We start from the raw sequence: 21,431 nt of genomic DNA, 5'->3' as shown, positions 1-21,431 counted from the left end.
GAGATTAGGTGGGCACACATCTGTACAGATGTTCAGCAGATTATCCAGAGCAGGGGTGGGCAACTGGCAGCCGGGGGGCCACTTGCGGCCCCCATCAACCCTCAACGTGGCCCTCAGGTCAATTTTTACATATCAATGAATTGGAAACATGAAGAAAACATGACAAAATCTGCCATGAAATCATGAAAACCAGAAACATGTCTATAATAATATTCGATCACTGGTTTATGTTGAGTTAATTTGAGTTATTAATTGACTGTAATTGTTCTTGTATGCTACAATTTGGCCCTCAGGCAGTGAGAATTAAATGAATGTTGCACATCCCAGATCCAGAGGAACACCTGGAAACATCAGCAGCAGCTCTCCTACTGAAACAAAGAATCTGTACTCCTCGCTGTGTTTGGACCACGTGATGCTCTTTAGTTTGAGTTCAGGCTGAAGGATGCAGACGACCACTCGTGTACCTCTCCAGGTTTCAGACTACAGATGGAGCCACACAAAGGTTTTTGATCTTTACATTCTCACAGATAAGGTCTGGTAATAAATAAAGGGATAAACACTGGCACTGAATGTTGACAATATAAAACTTGAGTGTTTGGAGACGTAACAGGGAGGATTATCAGAGTGATGAAGAGCGTTTGTTCACAGTCACATAAATCCAGTTAGCTCCATCAAAAGTCCTTCACCGTACAAAAGTTATTTAAGACTCTTAAACGTCTCTCTGCTTGACCTCCGTCATCGTAACAATCCATAAATAAACGCCCACATTCAAGGCAGTTCAGCTTCACAAATAACACCCCCGTTCTGTAAACATTAGAAACTTCTGTGAGAGTAGTATTACTCCTCCTCCTCCTCAGACAGACAGACTCGGTCTATAGCAGAGGGTCGATGGTCATGTGGATCTGGTCTTTGTTGCGTCTGCTGCCGTTGGAGCTCAGGTACAGCTCCTCCCTGCGGCACAGGAAATGTTGGGCCAGGATCTTCCGGAAGGTGTTCCTGAAGTCCTGGATGCGGTAGGCGTAGATGATGGGGTTGACCGCAGAGTTGGCGTGCGACAGAATGATGGCGACGTACATGACCAGCTCGGGTTTTTGCATGTTCTTATAAAACAGCGTGAGGCAGTTGAGGATGTGGACGGGCAGCCAGCAGATGGCGAACAGTCCCACGATGATGGAGAGCGATTTGGCGGCGCGGATCTCCTTCTGCAGCAGCCCGTGATGATGGCTGTCCCCGTTTCCAACGCACTTGAGCTCGATCTTTCTCAGCTGCTTCCTGGCCACCGTGAAGATCTTCAGGTAGATGCAGAGCATGATGAGCAGAGGCAGCAGCACGCACACAAAGAAGTTAAAGTACACCATGTACTTCATGTCCACCACGCTCTCAAAGTAGCACTGGAGCCAGCAGCTCGGTAGCAGGTCCCCCCCTCCCCCCGGCCCCCCGTCTGTAGTGTTTTGTGCTGCAGAGCCATTGTTGTTCCCGCAGCTCTTGTGCATGGAGTTCCACCCGAAGAAAGGGATGAGGCCAATAACGAAGGACAGGATCCATAAAATAGCGATGATCTCTCGGGCCGTCTTCCCGGTCATCAGCTCCTTGTACCTGGAGAAGGAAAAAGCAGAGTGTGTTATTATCCTGATGTGTTTCTGTGCAGGTGTGGCCGAGCTGACATGTCTCATGTATCCCCCGCCCCCACGCACCAGGACGCACATCGACCTAACAAGGCCAAGAATCAGGCAGGAAATAAGATGCTGAAGATTTACACACATGGTGCATTCAAGTGTTATAAGAAATATATCCGTCTCTTGTTATCGACCTTTTTGTTTTGACGACCTGACGATGAGAGACGACAAAGCACACGAGCAACACAAGCGTTGTCAGCTCTCTAACCCACATCAACAACACAGACACCGTGTTAGGAGCGACTTTGACCCTGCATGTCGCGGTAAACGCTAAAATGAATTACCACGATATAATATATAAAGCCATCTGCAGAGAACGGAGGCCACAACTGAACGTGAAGTCGCCTCAGCCCACCTCCTGTTCAGACGGACAGAAAGGCAGCTAGCTGCACTGGTACCTAAGGCGATTCTTTGGGAACATCTCTGCGTTCAGTCAAATGAAAAAGGAGAACCAGACGATTTAGACGATGCAGTTTGTCAAATCTGTGCCGGGGTTTTCACCTCAGCACGCGGTCTGCTGCTCTGCTCCGTGGCGGTAGTGTTTGTCTCTGATTGTCACGGCGTTGTGGTTAAGAAAACGATGAAGAAAATAAAAGTCACAATCAAAATAATACTTGTTAGGGGGCTTTTTAGAGACAGTACAGTGGACAGAGTCAGAAACCAGGGACAGAGAGAGCGGGGAACGACATGCGAGAAAGGAGCCACAGGCCGGACTTGAACCCGGGCCGCCCGTCCCCCAAGGACCACAATACGCTTACAGTATGTGTTCAAGGTGAGTGCTACAGAAACTTTATCTGACATTAAATAGTTTATAAAATCTGGATTATAAACCTGAAGATTTGTTCAAACCAAACAGTAACCATGGCAACAGCTTTCATTTCATTGAGTGGTGGGGGGGAGGGGAGTGAAGTATCTGTGCTCTGTGGAAACTCCGCCCCCTTCCACAAAATAATAAAACAATGAAGAAAAAAGGCGAAATAGCTCCATGCACTTTCCACTTCTCATGGAAACACGGTGTCACAGGATCGTTTCTGAGCATGTGGTCAAAATGTCTGCAGCTATCCCTGACATCACCTCTCATCCTACTTCACCCCATTTCATCTAATATATCACTCTAAAACCACACGCATCAACTGTGGGTACAGATGTTGTAAATGCCACAGACCAAACCAACCGAGCGTGAAGACGAGGAAGTGAAAGAAGCAAAGTTAACATGAAAACTTGTTTTGAAGTCTCAGTGTTGTGCAGTGTTTTTAGTTTGACCTCTGAACCCGTACCGCTCGGACTCAGCCGCAGTGCTGACTCACAGAGTCATGAACCTCGAGGCCAAATGAGCTGCTTCCTCAAAGTGAACGAGGCGAGCAACCGCATGGTAGTGACTCACACTCACACACACTCACACTCACACTTACACTCACACACACGAGCAGGCCTCAGCTGGAGGTGCCAGAAATAGAAATGAAATGATCACAATCTATCTGAATTTCAATATGTGACCTGTTCAGTTTCACTTTGTCTGAACGCTGGTCTTCATGTCACAGAAGGGGAAAGTTACATTTCAGATTTGTTAATAAAGTTTACAGTTATCCATCAAACACATCAGGAGAATCTGAACAGATCTTCTTCTCTATCATCTCGAGCATGCTTACACTAAAATGATGTAAATGATGACTCATCACAGATTATCGACTCACGGGAGAATGCACCGCCTCACATGACTTCGCGTAAACAACAGTGCCGGTGGTTACATTTGGAAAAAAAACAATCAATCAAAAACCAGTTAGGGATTAGAAATGTCTGGGGAGACGAGGACTAAGTGACCGTCTGTTCTTCAGCGAGAGCTGGAGGTCAGAGGTTAAATGTCAGATGCATACGTACACACGGGTTGTGATCTGCAGCCACTACCATCCTCTTATTACTCTCTATTGTGTCTCGTGGTTATTGTAGTCCTAAGTGACTTCCACCAGACCTTTTCATGACGTAATCTTGAAGAATTTAAATCCTAAATAACAAACATGTTATTATACATGTAACAAACGGCGCTTCATAATCGTACTTTGTCGTTGTGGCTAAGGTGGCGCCCTGTTAGCGGCAGAACACGTGATGCTCAATGGACCCTTTCTCTGTCTGTCCACTTATCAATCATATGATGTCGTTCTTCACAGGATGAGTGGAGGTCACAGTGACCTTGAGCATTGACCACACACATCCTAACAGTTCTTCTTTGAGTCCAAGTGGACTTTCACTAAATCTCAAGATTAACCCTCCAGGTTTGTTCACAAGAAATGTTTGTGCAGATGAATGACCTGTAAACATGAGGCGTTGAGACTCTGCGCTCGCTCACACAGACACAGGAAACGTTTTTCAGATGATCAAAGACCGAAGAAAGAAGTCTGTGAGTGAGATCAGTGTTGCTTCTTCAAGACGACACATTCTCCTAATCACATCAAAACCAAAAGACGTCTAACTTTTTACCTCTTTTCTCTCTTATTTTGACGGGGATTTGACGTCTACATAATGCTTCCTGTTAGGAGAGGAAGCAAAGAGCTTGTTTCTACATCAAGGACAAACTTCTTTATAAATACAGCAGCTGCTAAAGTTTGTTGAGCACCAACAGCGGCTCATCGTTGGTCTGAGTCGTTTCAAGAAGATAAAACCGTCCAATAAAAAGATGAAGGAGAAGCAAAGCTCGGGGGAGGAAGTGGCTTCAGCGATCCCTCAGACTCCGAGGACAAGCACTTCCTGTCTGTGCCGTCACAGTTGTGGGTTCAGGTTTAGAGAATTTGTTAGTGAAATGAAAGTCGTGTCCCTGGAGCTGGGACTCTTAATCATTAGCTGAGTCTATCTCTGAACATCATGAATAAGAACAGGCTCTCGTTATAAGAATTAGAATATCGACAACAGTCAATTATTAATCTGTGGTTCTGCTGCTCCTCCTCTGTCCTACGGCAGCCTGCAGGGACGCCATGAATAATCCAACGCTCTGCCCGCAGAGGAAGACAGCTCCAGACATCACGCAGTCTCATCAATATAACCGTAAAATCCAGAGTATGAGACGCACTTTTTAAGAGGACATAATATCCCCCTTCTCCACCTTTTCAAACAATCTAACAGAGGAGGTTTGTGACCCTGTATAAACCAGCTCTCTCAGAACGCTCCGTTTTGGTGTGTGTGTCTCTTTAAATGTAATGAGCCCCCCTGAGTTTTCCCCGTAGACATCACTCCTCTGTAGAGAGAATAAAAATGGAGGACCTGCGCAAAAGTTTTGATCTAGGCTGGGGGTGGAGTCCATGGGTGGAGATATCACACCATCACAAGGAGAGCACATTTGAAACGTAGCATTTGTCTCTGTGTTGTAAGACTTATGCAGACCATAAACAAAGGACTGGATGGGTTTATTTCACATGTTGTGGGTCAGTAGACACTCAGGTTACCCAAATATATGTTCAGAAACACTGTAGAAGTGGATTCTTCATAATATGTCCCCTTTAATACCTATTATTTCATCTCAAGAGTTTGCTGCAACCTTTATACCGTTGTGACCGGAGAAATACTGACGCAGGCACCATTCAGAGAACTTTATCTGTGTAAAAGCATCACACAAATAACAGAGCAGGACAGACAAGTAGTGTTTTCACACCTGCACAACTTCCTGATAATCTTTTGCCGAGTGTCACAACCAGCTGAATGTTTCTCTCTTCACCTGGAGTTTCTCCTCCAGCCTCCTCGTATTTATTCTGCAGAAAGTCAGAGTGAGCTGATGTGAGAACGCAGCAGGATATAATCAGGAGAATTCACCTGGAGCGAGTGGGAGGGGGTGGTGACGTTTATTCCCTGTGATCGCTGCACGACCATAGACTGTCTGCACGCCACCTCTACCATCTCTGTGCTCTAATGAACCTGCTGCATTATGTTTCCTGTTCTCATTCTCATATTCTCATTATAGCGTCGTGTAGAGGACTCTGCTGCTTCGTCTGCTACTCCTGCGTCGTTCTTTTTACATCACGTCTGACCTCAGCAGACTTCAGAGACCCGATTGGCGTTTGTTTGTCAGAGTTTAAACCTCCATCATGGCTAACAACAGCTATGAGAGAGGACGAGATGTTTGAGGAAAGAGCAGGACTGAGTGTCACGACGCAGAGTCTTACGTTAGCATCACTTGTCATTTCATTCAGAACTGAGATTTAAAGATGGCCGTCCTACAGACACACAGAACAGATGAGCGACACACAACAGGAAACAGACGGACCAGCGGGAGGGCCGTGTCCGACCTTTTGACGCTAAAAAGAATCAGTGAGTTCTCCAGTGCTGGTTCATAATGTAATGCGAGTACTTGTTCATATTTAGAAGACTGTAATTTCCCCTCCCTACTATTTATCAGTCACGAGTTCAGCCACAGCATTTCCCAGAGGGTCCATCTCCTGCGCCCCCCTCCCCCCCCCCCCCCCCCCTCTTTTTCTGTGTTCGTAGGCAGTGAGTGGCTGAATGGATTAGTTCTGGCATGACGACAGCACGCTGGCATCTATCTTTGTTTGTCTTTCTTCCCCTGCTCTATTCTCCATACATCCCTCCTCTTGTGTCTGTCGCTGAGCTTCCGCCCTGGGCCTCAGACCTCTGCCAGCCCACACACACGCTCTCTGTACACTCACAACATCCGCCTACACGTCCGGCGGCGTCCGCGCTCCAGCCTCCAACACAATCTAACAGGTGGCTGTTCACACCAACATCACTTTTTTTTTGTCAAAACCAGCTCACACTGCCTGTTGGAGTGTATGCAAACAGCCGGTCGGGCGATGCTGGGCGGGATTTGCATCATGAACTGTGTGAGTGAGGATCTGAACAAACAGGCTGTAAACACTGATTTAAATGTTCACCCGGATGAGCAGGATCCTCTCTGCCATGGGGAAGTTTGGAATTCAACAGGGTGTCAAACTGTGAAACTTCTGTGAACAGTCTCAGATCATCGTCGTCATCGAGGTCTCTGCTACCTTCCAGTTGAGCGGCTCTCAGACAGACAAATTACAGGACAAAGTTAATGACTGGAGGAACAGAACAGAATCAGACGGATCCATACGGGGAACAACGGCTCGCTGGAGGGTCTTATGTGAAGCGTGTGCTGAACAGAGGGAGCGACCATACGAGCTGAGTGAAGCTGTGACATCCTAACGATCATTCGACTGTTCAGTCACTACCAACCACCTAAAGATCGTACTCGTGTTAGTGTTTCCCTCACATAGATGATGTCTGGGTGGGCTGCCAGGTATATTCATGACTAAGTATAACTCCTGACCTTCTTTATTTTATTAATCCATAGAATCTCTGCACACGCTGGAGACAGAGAGAGAGAGAAGTCCTCCTGAGTCAATCTGGAGCAGACATTCCATCATGTAAGGCACGTTACCACCACACAGCGCCCCCCCCCCCCCCCCCCACCCACCCACCCAACATGAGCTGAAACAAAAACAAGAAGCCTGAATAAGAAGCAGGAATGGGTTGAATCAGCAGAGTGGCACGAGGCCATGCAGACAGTCCCTGACCACAGTGAGGCAGAGCTGCTGGTGTGGGGGCGTGGACGCGTCTTTGAAGTGTAAAAGGTTATTTATAAAGCTCCAACAGGACGGAGGGACAACATAGCCCGAGGGTCTTTTATTTTCTGTGGCATACAAACAGGGGAAGGAGGGGGCTCGAGGGGGGAGCTGAGTGGGTGTGTGGCTCCGCTCCGTCATCTCACGGGGTTTCAAACATCTGGCTCTGGCCTTTAACATCCACTAAAAAAACATCTGTGAAACCGCTTTTATCTAAGAGAGTGGAGGCCCCAAAGATGTGTTGCACACACACACACACACACACACACACAAAGGGGTCGCTGTGGACGAGTAATCTGAGCATAACATGCACACACTGGTCTTGTTATCACATCTGTGCAGTTGGGTGGGAAATCCTCTTCAGAGGAAACTATAAAATGTCACACTGAAACCGTCTACAGACTGTTAGGAGCTTCTGGTTTAGACTTCTGCATGAGGCGACAACAGAAGGAGTGTTTAGGAGTGTAGGTCAGAAATAGAAGCACAAACGGGTGTTTCACCGGCCACAAATCAACTTCCATCCAGGACTGTAGTGTCAAACTGTCCTTTCCTGCCAGAGTTTGAGCCTAATGGAAATGACAGCACATCACAACCCCAGAGCACAAAAAGCCCTCCACAGCACCGCCAGCGTTCACCACGCCGACTGCACTGAGCCCTGCTTTACAAAAACAACTCTGACATCCTCAAATGCCAAAAAAACAATACATCCTGGGGACAGACAATCCCCCTCTGGAGATAAAGCTTTCATTCTTCAATTGAAGGAAATATCCAGCAGCACGTTTCTGTTTCCTCAGGCGGTCTGGACGAGGGGCTCACTGGCCTTTATCATCAGACGTGGCACACTGTGGCCAGGTATTGATCTGGAGGCTTCTATCTCTGTGTCACATCAAACCCCTGCAGGACACATCTTTGCACCTTTTTGAGGAGCTGCTGGAGGTGTCAGATGAAAACACTGGATGTGAGAGTCCTTTACTTTAGTGATGAAGGCTTTAAAGACATCACAGTGTTTGAGTGGTGTTTATCCTACAGATTGAGAACAGTGTTCCAAGAGGTTTAATCTTATTTTCATTCCAAGTTTAGATTTGAACCGAGGCTATTTTTACACACGCGGGGCATTAAGCTGTGCAGGAAAGCCATTCATGAGATCACAGAGCTGATCTCCCAATCCCTGAATTCAATTACCTTCTCCAGACAATACGTGTGTCAATATTTAGAGAGTTTGAGGGTGATGCTGAGCTCTTGTTATAAAGACTGGGTGAAAGGGGAAGGCGTGTTTCTGCACATTCTGTATTAATACGTGATTAAGTAGCCAGAGCTCTTTAAAGCCTGTTGGTGGATGTGTGGCTGGTTTCCAAACAAAATGTGTCCGAGAACAACTTTAATCCAGTCCAAGAAGAAAGAGCGACTCTCTCCCTTCACAGTTATCTTTCAGCTTCATCCTGTCTTTATGCAAACTAACTTCTGAAGCATTTATAAATTCATTTCACTCCAGAAACAAACAACAAACATGCTCACCTCAGGGGGATTTTCACGGCCAGATATCTGTCGATTGCAATCGCAAGAAGACTGAAGATGGAGCTCTGGGTCAGAACCAGGACGAAACAGGCCAGGAAGAGGCATCCGTAGAAGTCCAGATAGATGCCGATGCTCATAGTGATGGCGAAGGGGATGGCGAGGCAACCGACCAGAATGTCAGCCACAGCCAGAGACACCAGAAAGTAGTTGGTGGCGTTCTTCAGAGTGGTGTTGATCGCGACGGCCCAGCACACCAGCACGTTGCCGGATATGGAGAGAACAGCAATTACTACTTCAATCACGATGTAGAACGGACTCATCTCAGCAAAGTGTGATTGAAAACCTGCAGGCTGATCACAGGGAGGACGCTCACCCACGAACACGGTCACCTCTAGTACCAGAGGAGTAACGAAGTCTTTCTGCTGTAATCCAGGAATATTCCACAAGTGTGAGCTGCACAACCAGCCATCTGTTGAAACAAAGTAGCTGACATTATATTCAAAATAGGAAAACGCCGAAATTTAAAATTCCTGCTTCACAAAGTTGACAACTCCTGTTGTAGCCGCGTAATTACGCATTATTATCCAAAGCCGGCTGCACGAGGACACCTTTAAAGCATACCAAAGTCAGTGGACATTGTTGTCGCTCACCTTAATGAACCTGTGCATCGTCTCTGTGTGATTTCACACAAACAGCGACCGTTCTTTGGTGCGTTTCAGCGGCATCTGTGTATCTGAAGCGCAGGCTGACTGTGACACAATTTACCGAGAAAGAACAGGGAGAAGAAACTCAACGTTACAGACAAGCCACGCCCCGCCACACACACACACACACACACACACACACACACACACACACACACACACACACACACACACACACACACACGCAAAGTCGCTCGTGGTTGCTTTGCCTGCACTCTGATCTGTGTGGAATCCCAAGCGAGCGTCACTTAAACGTCGTGCGTAATTACGCGCCAATTAAACGGCACCCAACGACTATGAAGGTAGATATGTTGCAAAATAGAAGAGCTTGTAGAATGTGACGTGAGACCTTGTAGAATGTGATGTGAGCTTGTAGAATGTGATGTGAGAAAAAAAAGTGAACTTGTATGTAAAAATGTTTACTAAACTGTATTCCAGTGAATGCAGTTTATATATTCACCACAATCACAAACTACAAGATAGTACAACACTTGCATTAACAGTATAAACACTATAACGACTCAAATTACTTTTAAGAAGAAACGCTATAATTCGCAAGGGATTGTGGGATAAGTAGTCCCTTGACTCAGGACAAAAATTATGTACACAGTCTTGTATCTTTGCCTTTTTCTCCGTTTTTCGATGCCGTTTTGGCGCCGAATTAAATGTACTATAGTCAGGAGTATTGGGGTGGCTGGTTGTCTTGGTTTCAGTCACCAATCTCTTGATATAAGAATTTTGTGAAAAATCAATGGAGGATTTGAATGAGGAAATTTACTTCTGATTGGCCAATTCACCCCACACGCAGACACACAGCGAGGGGAGGAGGGAGGGGGGGTATTTCTACCAGTACAAATTTGTTTTGCTACAGACGTCTCGCAAAATGTGTTGCAAAACTCAAGCAGCGCAGATTCACGCAAGAAAAGTAGTGGATTTCTTATACAAGTAAACATTTTTACATACAAGTTCACTTTTTTTTCCTTCAAGTTCTCACATCACATTCTACAAGTTCTCACATCACATTCTACAAGTTCTCACATCACATTCCACAAGTTCTCACATCACATTCTACAAGCTCTCACATCACATTCTACACGCTCACATCACATTCCACAAGTTCTCACATCACATTCTACAAGCTCTCACATCACATTCCACAAGTTCTCACATCACATTCCACAAGTTCTCACATCACATTCTACAAGCTCTCACATCACATTCCACAAGTTCTCACATCACATTCTACAAGCTCTCACATCACATTCTACAAGCTCACATCACATTCTACAAGTTCTCACATCACATTCCACAAGTTCTCACATCACATTCTACAAGCTCACATCACATTCTACAAGCTCACATCACATTCCACAAGTTCTCACATCACATTCTAAAAGCTCTCACATCATTCTACAAGCTCTCACATCACATTCTACAAGTTCTCACATCACATTCTACAAGCTCTCACATCACATTCTACAAGTTCTCACATCATTCTACAAGCTCTCACATCACATTCTACAAGTTCTCACACATCATTCTACAAGCTCTCGCATCACATTCTACAAGTTCTCACATCACATTCTACAAGCTCTCACATCACATTCTACAAGCTCTCACATCACATTCTACAAGCTCTCACATCACATTCTACAAGCTCTCACATCATTCTACAAGCTCTCACATCACATTCTACAAGTTGTCACATCACATTCTACAAGCTCTCACATCACATTCTACAAGTTCTCACATCACATTCTACAAGTTCTCACACATCATTCTACAAGCTCTCACATCACATTCTACAAGTTCTCACATCACATTCTACAAGCTCTCACATCACATTCTACAAGCTCTCACATCACATTCTACAAGCTCTCACATCATTCTACAAGCTCTCACATCACATTCTACAAGTTGTCACATCACATTCTACAAGTTCTCACATCACATTCTACAAGTTCTCACATCACATTCTACAAGCTCTCACATCACATTCTACAAGTTCTCACATCACATTCTACAAGCTCTCACATCACATTCTACAAGCTCTCACATCACATTCTACAAGCTCTCCTATTTTGCAACATATCTACCATATCCAACATATCTACCTTCATAAACGACCTCCACATGCTTTCAGTTTAATGTAAATGCCTTCTTGTTTTTATAGTACACACGTACGCGCGCACACATCTCACAGACACACCATCTGTTTTGAATCAGTGTTGACCCCACAGCAGCAGCAGAGACTTAGAGGAGGAACAATCACACCATGAGATCTCAGCTCATTTTAGCGTTTAGCTCATTTAATTTATTAATTTCACTCATCACAGCGTCTTCCTTAAAGTCTTTTACCAACCTAAATAATAACCAAACCTGTAACTAAGTCTACACACACACACACACACACACACACACACACACACACACACACCCACACCTCCCCCAGCAGCCATGTCACAGCTTGTTTCATAGATTGCGTCATAAATAAAAATCCTTACTTCAGGTCACATTATTCACCATGAACTAGCTGCTTATTAGCCCGCTAATTATTAGCATACTGGCTCCTTATCAGTCATTATTGAGCACTTATCAGCACCTTATTAATATATGACCAGAGTCTATAGCTAACAGGTCTTTAACTAAGAGTATACCCCCCTGATTGCTGCTCATTGGTAGTAAGTGAGGAAGTCGTTGAACTCTGAAATTATGATCTTAAAGGAAGACTGTGTGACTTTCTTTCCAAAGAAACCTGTCCATCCTGTGGCTCAGCTGGAGAGTCGGTCGCCTCTTTGTCTTGTCTCTTTTTAGCTCTCGTCTCCAAAAAAGGTGAAAATTATCCAAAGATATATTTTAAAAAAAGAAGAAGAAGCTCTGCGTATACGGGACAAGCAGAGACCTACCTGACTTACATCTTCATGTCTGGATGCACAGCAGTCACTCTGGTGAGATGTTTGTCATGTAGCCATGAGCAGATCTGGAAGTTTACATTCTATAAATCTACATCTATAAAAGCAGAGACTGAAACATAAACATGACGTCAGGGCGGCTGCGGATCAGTGGTAGAGTCAGTCATCTCTCCTCCAGAAGATCAGGGGGTTTGATCCCCTGATGACCCCAAGTTGCTCCTGCTGCTTCGTGGTCGGCGTGTGAATGTGCATGAATGGATGAGTTAATACTGATGAACTCTTTACACAGCGGCCTCTACCATCAGTGTGTGACGGTGACGGTGTGACCTGCGGTGTGAAAGAAGAGAAAAGAATGATACGAGCTCAAGTCCATTCACCGTTTATTGAGCAACTCTCCCACAAATCTGTCACCTCAACTATAAAACTGCAAACATATCCATTCACGTTCTCACTTTTTCACGATGCATTTCTTCTAAATAAATAAATAACACTTCTTATCTTCCAAAACGTCTAAACCACGGAGTCAGGGAGAGCGTGTTATGCCTCAGCGGATACACGTACACACTGACTCCTCTCCTTCATGTAACCCGGCATGCCGAACATATTGAGTCATGTGTTGCAAAGCAGCTACAGTGCCGTTAATGAGAGAGTCCTGATGGGAAGGTTGGAAACGATGTTGTGTTTCAGTCCTTAGTGCTGTAAACATGGCAGACATACAGATCTGACAGTCTGTTTTCATTTAAAAATATACCTGATAAAACGAGAGTCAAAACCCGGCTAGTGTTCGATGGTTTCCGGGTTGAAGGACAGACGGTTTGTTCAACTCAAACCTGTCAGCTCTGAAGTTCCTGCTCTGCAAACGGCAGCGTGTTCAACACTCAGTACGAGCGACGATCAAACTTTGACTTGAATGTTCAGAAAGTTGTGTCCACATTGGTTCAGAGCAGAGTGGGAGACGTCACATTGCACACCCACGTAGAGCATGACACTGTGACCATGCATAGATCGTCTCGTTTGAGTCGCATATTGGCGAAAGATTTGGCACGTGTTCGATGTGTTTCTTCAACCGGTCCTCTACACAAAGATGAAAACTGCAGCTTAGTGTGACTGTGATGTTTCAAACACAAAGAATTTGAGCAGGAGAGGGTATGCAGGGTCCGGTCCGGTCCGTGTAGGAGGTGTATCTAGTGCTGAAGCGGTGACCCCTAAGTGCTGCAGGGCCCCCGAACCATGGCCCTGCGGCACCTCGTTCCCCTCCAATCAGGTCTCAAAGTACTTGTAGATCTGAGAAACGTACTGCATGACGCTCTGCCAGTCTGGTCTGTCGGTCGTCATCAGCTCCTCCATGTCCTGATGGGAACACACACATGTTTAAAGATGTTTAATAAACAGCACCCCCCTCAGGCCAATTAGTAAACAGTATGTAGAACTCATCCCAGCTTTGTCAACACTGCTTCAGTAGGATAAACATCATTTTTCACCGTGGAGCTGTTTGTATGTCACTTAACGAGAGTCCAAACAACCGGCCCTCCACTGCAGGGGGCCGTTTTCTGAAAGAAGGTTCAACAAACCCTCAGTCTAACCCTGAGCTCTGAGTTGATTTACTCTCAGATGGGAAACTCTGAGTTTTCGGTTCCAGATCAGCAGATTTCAATTTGTGAAGTCAACTCTGAGTAGGTCCACTCGGTGTTCAGCGCGTGCATCGCAACTATAAAAAGCCAACATGAATGGAGCCCTGATTCTACGATTCACCATGGCAACAGGTGACAAAAAAGAGATCCTCGTACTTTAACCATCTCTAAATATATCAATATCTTCATGTGGCCATAGGCTACGGTGAATATGAACAGGTTTTAAGGATGAAAAAAAAGTAAGACTGCTGCAGCGGCAAAGGAGAGAAAAGCGGTGTAAGAGAAAACAGCTGCTCGTGTCAGCCCGTAAAATCTATTAATTTAATATTTAATCAGAATTAGGCCTATAATATTGCAGGTCATAACTGGTGGAATGGTATTAGACCTATACAATATTTTTTCATGAAGATGTAATCCAGCAGAAGAAAAGCAACGTTAAAACAGCTCAAAATGAAATATAAGAACATAATAGGCTCATATAGATTTAAATTAACTTCATTCAGAGTCTATTTGAATGTGCATTAACTTTATCCCCAACATAAAGCTGTATTCAAACACATAGGCTTAATATCCTCTCACCTTTATCCCATTTAGTTTATTAATTAACCCTAATTAAATTAGCATCTCCCGACGTTAATGTAGGCTCTTATTCCCTGCGGAGTAATGCAGCCCCCTCATACCGAGGCTCGACTAAAAGACGCCATGTTTGATAAAATAGTTCTTCTTATACACTGTAGTAGTATTGCCACCCTAACATATCATATTAAAACAACCTGGATTTTTATTCAGACAAACGGTGAATCTTCACTAACACGGTGTGATATGGACTGAAAGAATGAGGACATGAAACAGCGTTTCTGGCTCTGAACTCGGGGTTCATTGAAGAAAACCTGCTCCCGACCAGGTTATGTTCACGGACTCAGTTACCATAGTAACTGACTCATAGGTAAAGTTACCTCTCCCTCTGGAACGGGCTGGAGTTACCCTTCTTTTTAGGGTTTGAGTGACCTCCCCCTCTGAAACGGATAACCCAGAGTTTCCCTCATTTCAGGGTTAACAGACTCAGAGTTTGCACAAAACCTTCTTTCAGAAACGGACCCCTGGAGTCGAGCTGTTTGTGCTCTAATGTTTATGCATCAACATCTAGAAACAGACACATGGACTCAGACGACAGAAACAACATCAAAACAGTAAATACATCTATACTAGAGTTCATCAGGTAACAAGAAGAAACTTGGATCGTTTAAAAACATCCATATAACTTTCATTTAAAGCAAAATAAACCTCATCAGGGTCATCTTTGGAGTTCAGTCGTTTGATGTCCTGAGTTATGAAATCATCCTGTTGGACTTTGATTTAGATGAGAGGAGCAGGGACGTACAGAGGCTACCATTCTCTACGCGTCTGCTGCTGGTTGAACTCCTGAACTTCTATCCCGCTCTCTCTAACATTTTCTGACTCTTTTCCTACATTTTAAAGGAGGTGTTCGCACATCCAACGATCTCGAGAAGTAGGCGCGTAGGAAATAAAAATGTCACAGTGAGATGAAAACCTCCCGCACTTGACTCCTACTCTGCATCACCAATTTATTAGAAAGAAAATCACAACATTTCAGTCCCTCTGAACTTTTGGAGAGTGTGTTCTCAGTCGATTTCCCCACCATTAAGTCAACTCTGCACATGTTTCTGCTGATGACTGAGAGACACTTCTAATGAGACTAAATGTCCAACACCTGAGCACTGATCAGTGTCTCGACTTCTCAGACGTCCAGCACCAGCAGGTTGACCTTTGCTGACCTTTTCTTCTGTTCAAACTTGACTTTGCAAATTGTGTTGTCTTTTGAAAAGGTCAGCGTTAGACGAGCTCGCCTTGACATCACCAATGATAAGAAAAGTGCTTGTTTGTGTCGGTGATGAACTCACTTTAAAGGTTATTGGCGAAGAGTTCAATGTTTTCAATGATGTGCTGATGGCTCAAAGCGTTTAATTTAATTGAATCGTTTATTTGAATCAGGGACAGTGTACAAAAAAACCATTAGTCTCAGAAGAGAAGAGATGCTTTGTACCAGATTTAGCTAGCTAGCTAATTTCCATCTGTTGTCCCTGGGCAGATGATGGGAACATAAGCATAGCATCATAAGACTCTTATCAGCATCGTGAAGCTGCAGCTCGGAGACAAACTCCGTCTGTTGGCGTCCAGTCAGACAGTGCAGCAGGATTTCACATGACTCCACATGGATCCGGCGTCACAGCAGCGTCCGCTTGCTCACATTCACACAGAAGCTCCGGTCCAGTCACCTCCACCACGTCTCACAGCAGCATGAGGGGGAGGAGTTTCTCTGACGGTTTGTTTACACCGCGGAGGAGTGGACGTCCTTCTTTCTGCAGTGGCGAGCAGCTTCACGTCTTTATTTGTTTATTCTCTGACATGGGAACAAGTTTTCAGGATCAAATGCTGAAGCCACAAGAACGTAAACGGAGAGTTAATCAGATAAAGACGTGAACTTTGGACTCAGTGAAACATTCTGGACTGATTCACATTGTGGTTCCCGATCGTCCACAGCGAGCTGCTCGACCTGATGTGTGTGTTTCATGACGTCATCTCTGAGCACTCACTTTGTTACACTGTGTCTGTTCTGTTTCATCCTGTTCCTCCAAACATCGGGGAAAAGTAACAAGACATGACGTAACGCACAGACGTAGAACAGACAGGAAGTGAGGTCATATTAGTTTAACCCTGTCATGTCTCAAACGCTGTGACTACACGTCCAACACATTCAAATCAATCAAAGCGTCCTCCAGTACTACTGAGTATATGTAAGAATGTCTGGAGAGTAAAAGTCCGCCCTGGAAGTTGGAGGGTTTTTCTCACACTCACTAAGTCTAAATATTTCAGAGCAGCAGCCGGTCGTTATTTTTTAACAAACTAACTCAGTTAATCAAAGTCCAATCAGTCTCAATTATGTATGAGGTTCCTTTTTCTCTTGATTCTTAGTGCACAGCTCGAGGCAGGCAAATTAATCCAGCCCACAAACGTCCTCCATAACCGATAGGAAACAGTTCTGCACGAAAACCATCAGGAGGAAAAAGAGAGCCATGAACGGCCGAGAGGCAACTCTGTAAACTTCTCCTCCTGAAAATCTTCAGTCGTGTTCACATCTACTCCTAAAATCCTCCTGATCTGGTTGTTCACACATGCACCTCACAGTAGAGACTATCTCTGTCAGACAGGAGGGGGGGCGGGGTCTCCTGAGGGAAGACATGATGTAAAAAGTAGACAAGGAAGTAACAGAGTCCTCCACACGACGCTATAATGAGAATATTTGTCTTTCTATCAACGCTACGTGTAGTTGAACAGAATCTCAATGTGAACTAAAGAGTGGAGAAGAACATACTGGAGAACAGGAAACATAATGCAGCAGGTTCATTAGAGCACAGAGATGGTAGAGGTGGCGTGCAGACAGTCTATGGTCGTGCAGTGATCACAGAGAATAAACATCACCACCCCCTCCCACTCGCTCCAGGTGAATTCTCCTGATTATATCCTGCTGAGTTCTCACATCAGCTCACTCGGACTTTCTGCAGAATAAATACGAGGAGGCTGGAGGAGAAACTCCGGGTGAAGAGAGAAACATTCAGCTGTTTGTGTTCACACATGACGCTCAGCAGGAAATGTCAGGAGATTTTTCGGAGTTTTCTGAAGGTGGAAACGCCTTCTTTGTGTATGTGTACGTGTGTGTGCAGGTCTGTGGCGGATCAACTCACCAGGGAGGGTTTGATGCCAATGCTCTCGGCCGCCTGGAAAGCCAGGGTCAGATTCCGGACCTGCAGAAAAACAAACGTTGGAGTTTGAGAGTGAGACCCTGTGAACGTCCCTTACAAAAACAGCTGAAAACATGTGAAAGACTTGGCAGTGTGTGCACCATATCATCTCTTCTATTTGTTTAAAGTGTACTGGGGTTCATCTGTCGGTGAGACTAATTAAAACCCCAGTACACTAAACCCTGTACATTGAGCCTGACTCTCCTTGTATAGAGTTTCTTATTTCCATTCTGCATGAGCCGAGTGATGATGAAAACGTCAGCGTGAAATGCACACTGTTCTCATATGTGAGTGCTGCTGACAGAAACCTGAAGTCACCCACATCATCCCTCGGACGTTTCTGCAGAGAGCTGCAGCTTCTTCAGGTGCTAATCATGACTCTCACAGGCGCTCCAGCTTTCATTTGAATCTCCTCAAGACTTCAGCACAGCTGGGCGGATACATTCATGGATGGTATATTCTTCATCATGAGTCCTGCAGCTGTAGATTTTCATAAAACAGAACTACGGGGCGCTGGTGGCGCAGTGGTTGGTGCGCGCGCCCCATGTATGGAGGCTGTAGTCCTCCAAGAGGGCGGCCCAGGTTTCAAATCCGACCTGTGGCTCCTTTCCCGCATGCCATTCCCCACTCTCTCTCTCCCTGATTTCTGACTCTATCCACTGTCCTATCTCTCTCATAAAGGCACAAAAGCCAAAAAAAATAAATATCTTAAAACAGAACTACATCCCCTCTTTTAGCTGGAGTGTAGGACCACCTCCACTGTTGTTTTCTCAACAAAACAAAGGAGGAAGGAGGGCGGTAATGGGATTATTAGAAGGACAGATTATACCAGGAAGAGGTCGGGTGTTTGGGCCTCGGGGGAAAGTCACTCAGCAAGAGTTATTTAGCCAACACGGGTCTATTGAATTATTCAGAGTGATGGGCTGTGTGATGTCTCTGTCAGCAGGTTACACATTTACACGGAGCGGACTGCAAACACACGACTCGTCTGTCAGCTACGAAGTGTCGAAGGCGTGTGTCAAACGCTTTATTGTGAAATATCAGACCCGCAGTACCAGAGGAGAACCATATTGTTACTGTATATACAGCACATGCATGCTCATAATACATTACTGTCAACACATTACCCTGCTGCCCTTTGCTTAGGATCACTTACAGATCATAACTCATCTTAAGGCTGTCTTTAAAGGCTGTGTCAACAACACAGCAGACCTTTCCAATGTATACGATTCCTCACAGGAAGTCTGTAACGAGCTGCTTAACGGTGGAAAACATGACTCCTGGAAACAGGCTTCAGAGAATGACAGAGATTTGTAGGTCCTGACTAACATGCATCTTTAAGACCTTCACAAAATGAGCCGTTTACAGGTTCACAGGTTTCATGTTCAGCTTCATCTGCACGACGTGGAGAGGCTGAAGAGAGGCTAACATACTACAGGTCCAGATAATCAAAGACCCAGACTTTCTCTCACTATCTCAGCTGGGGACAAACATGGGGCCATCTTTAAAGGAGCAGTTTGTTACTCTGACCCTAGTGTTTAAAATGGGTACTGCAGTCCAGATTCTAAACATTGTAGAGAGCTGTCTCCCCCCCCTCCTCTCTAGAGTGGATGCTCACACAGGTCACCATGTGGTGAACACTGAAGCTTCAGTGTTTATCCAGCTCTGCATCGGTCTGTAAACCTTTCTGTGTTCTAACCTCTCTCCATTTTTCAAAAGCATCTCCAATATTGATCCTAGTTTGAGCACGTTTCTGCTCGTGGAGCTTATTAGAAACATGCAGAGGCTTTTTAGGTCGGGTACAATCACTTCTATCTGAACCACTTCTCTTGCCCGCTTCCATCGCTGCAACACCTGTTGACCTGATAACTGGTCTCATATCTGGCAAACCGAGGGACGTACAAAACGGTCGTGTGGGGGGAGCCTTAAAACTGCCTAGGTCACGTTATTCCATTTGTTCCAGGCCTGTAGACCATACTCCCCTGTGCCCATGTTGCTGTGACGTCACACTCAGGTTATACCGGGATCACTGAGAAGTTCATGGCATCACCATCAGAGAATAACCAGTGAAGTGTTTTTAGGTTGCACTATTTCTACTGGTCAGGCTCTGTCTTACATTTAACACTGATATTTGATGCAGACTGAGGTCAGTACATGCATGCATGTGTGTCATTTCCTGTATTTTCTCTGACCTTATCTTGACTGATGAGTTCCTGGTAAGGGATGTGGGCAGGCAGATAGGTGTGCAGCAGGGCACAGAACGCCAAGCCATCGCTCCAGCTGCTGCTGAAGTTGGTCACATCAATATTCTGTGGAAGAAAAGGAGGAGACAGAGGGTGAAGAGGAGGTTAAGAAGACAAACAGCACATGGTGATAACAAGCTTAAAGTACCCATACGTTCAGTGGGAGAGCTGACAACATGCACAGGCCATGAAAAAGAGCCATCGTGTCATAGACTCACAGGAAGCTGCACGCCACTTCACATGTTATGCTAACGTCTGTCGTTGGGGGTCTTTCAGGGTGAATAAATGTCAGCTTGTGTTTCCTTCAGAGAGGATGTTACAAAACACTTCTTCTTAGATCCCCTGAAAGCCTCCGAGGCGCTCTGATCCCTCTGCTGGGTGAAGAACGTGCATCACAGCACGTCCAGCCTGTTGTGTTTGTGTGTGTGTGTGTGTGTGTGTGTGTGTGTGGTTGTGTGTGTGTGTGTGTGTGTGTGTGTGTGTGTGTGTGTGTGTGTGTGTGTGTGTGTGTGTGTGTGTGTGTGTGTGTGTGTGTGTGTGTGTGTGTGGTTGTGTGTGTGTGTGTGTGTGTGTGTGTGTGTGTGTGTGTGTGGTTGTGTGCGTGCGTGTGTGTGTTGTTCACAGAGCATCACCACGTCTTGCACTGTGTACAGCTCCTTCAGTGTGTGATAAGAGAAGACAGTTTCACAAAGAAACACATCCTGGACTGATTGTTTTGGCGTTAGAGCTGTGGCATTGTGGATGTCTGAGGGGAGGGTGGTCCAGAGGGTGGGGGGGGTGTGGTGTCTGTCTCCATAGGTGCAGAGTCTGGGGTGTGAAGACGCACGGCGAGTAAACAGTATCTTTGTACTTTTCAATGTGACGTCCTTCTTTAGTAACACTGAGTACTGGATTCTGTTATTGTTCATCGTGTTGCCTAATGTTCACCCACTCACAGGAAATGTGAGCGGTGATAAGACCGCTGTGAGACCCCTCAGTTAAAATTTCCTCAAACCCCCGAGTTTGAAATAAAAATGTATTTTCTAATTAAAGTAACATTTCCTCACAGCTCGGGCGGCCAGAAACATTTCAAGCAACATAAAATATGACATGTCTGAAACATTTCGCAACATTTCGAAACAAGGCGCCAACGATAACGACCATTTCTAAACTCACAGATCTAAATAAAGCAGGTCCAGACCTCGCTCTGATTGTTATCATTTAGAGAGATCCCACATGAATCCAGCATCAGAGGAAGAGAGAAAAACCTTCTAACAGGCTGAAACCTCGAGCAGACCCAGACTCACAGGTGAACAGCCATCTGCCTGTGTGAACACTGTGCTGCGTTCATGTGGTCAGAAAGAA

The 21,431-nt window shown here is 45.3% G+C and overlaps 2 protein-coding genes across 5 annotated transcripts in view; both read right to left on the bottom strand.

Annotated features, from left to right (window-relative positions):
• Positions 1 to 395: 395 nt before the first annotated feature.
• Positions 396 to 9,584, bottom strand: adora2b (adenosine A2b receptor). Of its 2 annotated transcripts, XM_061056237.1 has the most exons (4): positions 9,427 to 9,584; positions 9,150 to 9,245; positions 8,777 to 8,994; positions 396 to 1,596 (listed from the first exon to the last, which is right to left on the bottom strand). In XM_061056237.1, the coding sequence occupies exons 3-4, from the start codon at positions 8,911 to 8,913 to the stop codon at positions 873 to 875; spliced, it is 861 nt and encodes a 286-aa protein (XP_060912220.1). In that variant the 5' UTR covers positions 8,914 to 8,994; positions 9,150 to 9,245; positions 9,427 to 9,584; the 3' UTR covers positions 396 to 872. The 2 variants fall into 2 exon arrangements, with proteins under 2 accessions (XP_060912220.1, XP_060912219.1); XM_061056236.1 differs by having other exon boundaries at positions 8,777 to 9,245.
• A 3,171-nt stretch (positions 9,585 to 12,755) lies between these two features.
• Positions 12,756 to 21,431, bottom strand: part of specc1 (sperm antigen with calponin homology and coiled-coil domains 1) — an 81,015-nt gene continuing 72,339 nt past the window's right edge. For all 3 annotated transcript variants that reach the window (XM_061056211.1, XM_061056210.1, XM_061056212.1), the window contains 3 exons: positions 20,037 to 20,153; positions 17,788 to 17,847; positions 12,756 to 13,742 (listed from right to left, as the gene is read on the bottom strand). In XM_061056211.1, the coding sequence (XP_060912194.1) occupies positions 13,653 to 13,742; positions 17,788 to 17,847; positions 20,037 to 20,153 (267 nt within the window). In that variant the 3' untranslated portion in view covers positions 12,756 to 13,652. The remainder of the gene's footprint in view (positions 13,743 to 17,787; positions 17,848 to 20,036; positions 20,154 to 21,431) is intronic.

Source organism: Labrus mixtus, chromosome 14 (genome assembly GCF_963584025.1).
Source record: "Labrus mixtus chromosome 14, fLabMix1.1, whole genome shotgun sequence".
NCBI classification, from domain to species: domain Eukaryota; kingdom Metazoa; phylum Chordata; class Actinopteri; order Labriformes; family Labridae; genus Labrus; species Labrus mixtus.
The sequence above is the reverse complement of the archived record's forward strand: the minus strand, read 5'-3'. Positions and strand labels throughout refer to the sequence as shown.